The sequence below is a fragment of the Aquarana catesbeiana genome, linkage group LG12, assembly GCF_042186555.1.
Source record: "Aquarana catesbeiana isolate 2022-GZ linkage group LG12, ASM4218655v1, whole genome shotgun sequence".
NCBI classification, from domain to species: domain Eukaryota; kingdom Metazoa; phylum Chordata; class Amphibia; order Anura; family Ranidae; genus Aquarana; species Aquarana catesbeiana.
In genome coordinates, this window is record NC_133335.1 from 195,142,246 (window position 1) to 195,148,273 (window position 6,028).

The window sequence follows — 6,028 nt, forward strand, 5'->3', positions numbered from 1 at the left end:
GTAGGGATCCGAGTCACCCCCACCCCCTGACCACCCAGGGGGTCTGTCCCCCCCCCCCCAAGTAAGGAACCGTACATGGGGGGGGGGGGGGGGGGACAATCCTAGGTAGAGAGGACCCCTCCCCAGGGAACTCTTACCTTCGGAAGGCTGGAGCTAGTGTCCGTATGAGCTGCAGCATCTGCCTCAGACATGACTGCAGGTGGTTGCCTGTGTAGAGTCTCACACTGTCTGCACGTGTAAACTGACTCCTCCAGCCTGAGCCCGGCCCCCTATCAGCACCGCGACCCGGAACCGGAAGTCGCGGGTTAAAGGTAGACTTCCGCTCTCCGCCGGAAATGACGTCGCCCGTCGTCCGGCCCGTTCGTTCCAACAAAAAAATGCGGCCTGCACAGCGTACAGGGAGAGCGGAGTGTCCCCTTGCTGCGGCCCTGTGGACGCGATAGGGGGCCCCCACAGCCTGATGCCACGCTTGACAAGGAAGGGGTGGCTGCTGTTTTGCGGGTATGTACCGCCTATCCACTGCTTGGAAGCCCCTGCTCCCCTGGGGATGTTTTGAAAGAGGCCACAATCTCCCTGATTGTATCAGCCTGGTTCCCTGCACAGTGTCTCCCCTCCGGAGGAAACACTATTAACTGAGGTCTGGCAGGGGAAGTGAGAGTTTTATGGGCTGGCGCAGTGTTTCCTACAGGAAGAGGAGGAGACTATCTCTCAATAGTGGCTGTCCTGAATGACGTAAAGGGAAAAATATTAAAAGCCAGCAGCTACAAATACTGCAGCTGCTGTCTTTTAATACATTGCCACTTACCTGTCCCAGGGTCCAGCGATGTCGGCAGGGAACGCCGAGAACCCGCTCGGTTCTCGGCAGCTGCCGCCGCCATCCTAGGTGAGGGAATCAGGAAGTGAAGCGTTGCGTTGCCTTTATTAGTACTTCGTGAACGGGAAAATTCTTCTTTTCCTGTTCCCCTAAACCCTCATACATTTGATCATGCAGGGAAAAGGTTTCTTTTCCGTTTGTATACCTAATGTGGTATGAATGGCTCCTAGAAGATGGTCGACCTCTTCGAATGAGAGTTTGTAACGGGAGGGTTTCCTGGAATCCCCTTCCAGGGCTTCACCCTCTGATTCTTGGGAGCCGGACGCTGCGCTGTCAGGCTCCTCTCCTGCCTCCTCCCTAGGGGCTGATGAAGGGCCTGCACTAGTAGAGGGTAGTGCTTGTATTTTTGGTAGTGTCGTTTGTACTGTAGGAGGAGCAGTCTGCAGCTGTGGGATCTGAAACCCTTCAAAGAAGGTTTTAAAAGATTCAAAGGTACTTGATAGTTCCTTAACAGATGCTGCTAAATCACTGCCCTGCTCAGTGGAATGTTTCTGTACTAGTTTGTTAATACATTCCTTACACAATGCTTTCCCCCGGGAACCGGAAGTACACGCCCCTTTCGCCGGACGTGACGTCACCCGCCACAGGCGCCGTGCAGTCCCAATACCTGGCGTTAATACACTGCCAGTGCTACACGCTGCTGAGGGTATGGGACGGCTGGACCTGTACCTCCTGCTACCGCGCTCGACACTGAAAAGGAGCCCCCCCAACCTCCGTCTGCACTCAGGGATGCGGGGGTGACAAATCCTCCTCCAGGTTAGTTTCTTCCCCTGGACTGCCCGAAGAGCCTCTGCTCCCTTTTAGGACATCTGCCTGAGCCTCCTGGCTTGGTTCCACTGGTGTCTCCCCTCTGGAGGAAACACAAAGAACTGAGGAGCCAGCAGGGGAGGAGGAAATTTATAAGAAGGCTGGCACAGGTGTTTCCTACAGAGGGGAAGAGCCAAGGTCTCTCAGGTGGCTCCTGAAAGACGATTAGAGGAAAACTTGGGTAATGCACTAGGCGTTTTCGCCCCGTGTGCTCTTTTGCAGTATATGGTTGGATTCCCCTGTTTGAGGAGGGCTGCACCGCTGAAGCATTGTTCCATAAGTAATATAGAACACACACACACACACACACACACACCCCTGGTCTGGTGACTACCCATTTGAGTGCTGGAGTAGTAACAACGCCTTGAGTCCTAATTCTGTTGAAATAAAAAATTATGGATGTGGACACCTCTGCAGAACAGCGCAGACAGTTCCTAGACCTCTCTGCAAACTACACTGAAGTAATTTACTCTGGTCCAGTACCTGTCCCAGCCTGTGACTAAAAAGATGGAGCAGCAGCAAGCTGATCAGTTCCACCTTCTGTTCTGTACATAAACCTACAGACACCACCAGGCAAAGTGATAGAGCTCTGGCTGAGTGATGACCATATCTCTGCAATGTTTTAACATACCTCAGTTCCTAGACTAGAAAGTTTCAGATTTAAACTCACATGTCCAGCAACAGGAGATATGCATCAGTGACCTACAAGCCAGAAGCATTTGTGGGAGAACTGAAAAATACTCAAAATTACAGATACTCACTTCATGAAAGACATCTCCTGAGTATGGTGACACACCAAGATCCAACAAGGCCATCCCCTCCACAACTGTAAAAGAAAGGGTACAATGAGAAACTGTAATAAAGAAGAAACTTCCACTGGAACTGCCGATATGGTTTACCAATATCTGTCCACATTCTATCAGTCTATGTGGAATACCTGGAACTTCTAAAACACATCAGGGTGTGTGGTCATTCAAAGATGGCTTCTCCAGTCCTGTACTCAAATCAATCTTTTGGGGTTTAACCACTTAAGAACCAGGCCTATTTCTGACATTTGTTTATTATTTTAGTGTTTAATAGTGTTTATTATGTTTAATATGTTTTGCTAGAAAATGACTTCTAAACTCCCAAACATTATATATTTTTTTTAGCAGAGACCCTAGGGAATTAAATGGAGAACATTGCAGTATTTTATGTCACACCGTATTTGCGCAGCGGTCTTGCAAACGCAAATTTTTTGGGAAAAAAATCTGCAAACAAAACAAACAGCAAAGTGTGCCCAATTTTTTTTTTGTAAAATGTGAAAGATAAATGTTACACCAAGTAAATAGATACCCAACATGTCATGCTTTAAAATTGCACACGCTTGTGAAATGGCGACAAACTACAGTACTTAAAAAATCTCTATATTTTTTTACAGGTAACCTGTTTCGAGTTACAGAGGAGCTCTAGTGCTAGAATTATTGCTCTTGCGCTAACGATCGCGGCGATACCTCACATGTGTTTGAACACCATTTACATATGTGGGCGCAACTTACGTATGGGTTCGCTTCTGCGCGCAAGCTCGGAGGAACGGGGCGCTTTAAATTTTTTTTTTCTTATTTATTTTACTTTTTTATTTTTACACTGTCCCTTTAAAAAAAAGTTTTTTGATCACTTTTTTCCCTATTACAAGGAATGAAAACATCCCTTGCAATAGAAATAAGCATGACAAGTCCTCTTTATTGCGAGATCTGGGGTCAAAAAGACCCCAGATCTCGCAATAAAGAGGACTGCGAGGGGGGGGGGCTCCATGTCACCCCCGCTCATCATCGCCCTCCATGTCACCCCCCTCATCATCGTCCTCCATGTCACCCCCCCCCATCATCATATCATCCTTCATGTCACCCCCCCTCATCATCCTCCTTCATGTCACCCCCCCTCATCCTCCTCCTCCATGTCACCCCCCTCATCATCATCCTCCTCCTCCTCCATGTCACCCCCCTCATCATCATCATCCTCCTCCTCCATGTCACCCCCCTCATCATCATCATCCTCCTCCTCCATGTCACCCCCCTCATCATCATCATCCTCCTCCTCCATGTCACCCCCCTCATCATCATCATCCTCCTCCTCCATGTCACCCCCCTCATCATCATCATCCTCCTCCTCCATGTCACCCCCCTCATCATCATCATCCTCCTCCTCCATGTCACCCCCCTCATCATCATCCTCCTCCTCCATGTCACCCCCCTCATCATCATCCTCCTCCTCCATGTCACCCCCCTCATCATCATCATCCTCCTCCATGTCACCCCCCTCATCATCATCATCCTCCTCCATGTCACCCCCCTCATCATCATCATCCTCCTCCATGTCACCCCCCTCATCATCATCATCCTCCTCCATGTCACCCCCCTCATCATCATCATCCTCCTCCATGTCACCCCCCTCATCATCATCATCCTCCTCCAGGTCACCCCCCTCATCATCATCATCCTCCTCCATGTCACCCCCCTCATCATCATCATCCTCCTCCATGTCACCCCCCTCATCATCATCATCCTCCTCCATGTCACCCCCCTCATCATCATCATCCTCCTCCAGGTCACCCCCCTCATCATCATCATCCTCCTCCAGGTCACCCCCCTCATCATCATCATCCTCCTCCATGTCACCCCCCTCATCATCATCATCCTCCTCCATGTCACCCCCCTCATCATCATCATCCTCCTCCATGTCACCCCCCTCATCATCATCATCCTCCTCCATGTCACCCCCCTCATCATCATCATCCTCCTCCATGTCACCCCCCTCATCATCATCATCCTCCTCCATGTCACCCCCCTCATCATCATCATCCTCCTCCATGTCACCCCCCTCATCATCATCCTCCTCCTCCATGTCACCCCCCTCATCATCATCCTCCTCCATGTCACCCCCCTCATCATCATCCTCCTCCATGTCACCCCCCTCATCATCATCCTCCTCCATTTCACCCCCCTCATCATCATCATCCTCCATGTCACCCCCCCTTCATCATCATCCTCCATGTCACCCCCCCTTCATCATCATCCTCCATGTCACCCCCCCCCTTCATCATCATCATCCTCCATGTCACCCCCCCTCATCATCATCCATGTCACCCCCCCATCATCATCCATGTCACCCCCCCTCATCATCATCCTCCTTCATGTTACCCCCCCATCATCATCCTCCTTCATGTCACCCCCCTCATCATCATCATCCTCCTTCATGTCACCCCCCCCCCTCATCATCATCCTCCTCCATGTCATTCCCCCCCTCATCATCATCCTCCTCCATGTCATTCCCCCCCCCCCATCATCATCCTCCCTACCCCCATTTCTGTCTCCCCAGTCCTCCCCCATACACCTGTCCGCACTCCTCCCTGCTCACACCCCTACCCACCACACCTGTCCCAGCACCCGCCTCCTCCTCCTCCCCCGGCGCCCCTCACCTCTCTTCCATGAGTTGAGGGGGGACACGACTTCCACCCGCTCGGAGATGAAGGCGGCCAGGCTGGAGCGGAACAGAACAGCCCTGATTGTCACCGCTATCAGTATCACCAGCACCAAAGGCGCCGCCATCTTCCCCAGCCCAGCCTGGCCAGGTCGCGCCGAGGCTTACGGGAGAACATGGGACTTGTAGTTCTGCGAGGCGTCCCAATGCAAGAGGAGGCGGGAGGGAGGACTACACTTCCCAGAATGCACCGCGGGACGGCGCTCCTTTCCGGGATTGGCAGGAGAAGCTGAGGTACGGCGGCTGGGATGGGACAAGTCGGTTCGTTATAGAGACGGGGAGCGCGTCATCCCTCCGTTATGAGAACGTACTGCCTCCGCTCATAGAACGTCACTGACTGGATACTGAGGAGAAGGAGCGGTACAGACCGCCATTGTTAACCCTTTCACTGGCCAAGCTGTTCTTCCACACATAATAAAAGGTACACTTTAGGCCTGAAAATTAGTTAAACCCCCTAACCGGGGATGTTTTCTGGAAGCAGAGACCCATGAAGAAGAAAATGGTGGTAGTTGCCATTTGTTATAACACAAACGTTTATCAAACCCAGTATTTTCAGTAAAAAAAAAAAAACAACCTAAGTGCACACAAATACAATCTAACACCCAATTTATCTGGTAAAATATAATAGAGGAGGCTACATCGAGTACGTAGATACCAAACATGTCACGCCTTAGGACAGGGGTGTCCAAACTTTTTTCAAAGAGGGACAATTTGATGAAGTGAATGTGCGTGAGGGCCGACCGTTTTGTCAGACCGAATTTTAATGGTTCAAAGAATGTCAAAGTGTGTTCGTCCGATCACTAATACACTGCCCAACAAGAATTCTCC

At 50.8% G+C, this 6,028-nt stretch overlaps 1 protein-coding gene across 1 annotated transcript in view; it reads right to left on the bottom strand.

Annotated features, from left to right (window-relative positions):
- PIGU (phosphatidylinositol glycan anchor biosynthesis class U) overlaps positions 1-5,325 on the bottom strand; it is a 45,543-nt gene extending 40,218 nt beyond the window's left edge. Inside the window, exons 1-2 of the mRNA XM_073606372.1 lie at positions 5,139-5,325; positions 2,443-2,507 (exon numbers count right to left, since the gene is read on the bottom strand). Of these exons, the coding sequence (XP_073462473.1) occupies positions 2,443-2,507; positions 5,139-5,268 (195 nt within the window). The 5' untranslated portion in view covers positions 5,269-5,325. The remainder of the gene's footprint in view (positions 1-2,442; positions 2,508-5,138) is intronic.
- Positions 5,326-6,028: the final 703 nt, after the last annotated feature.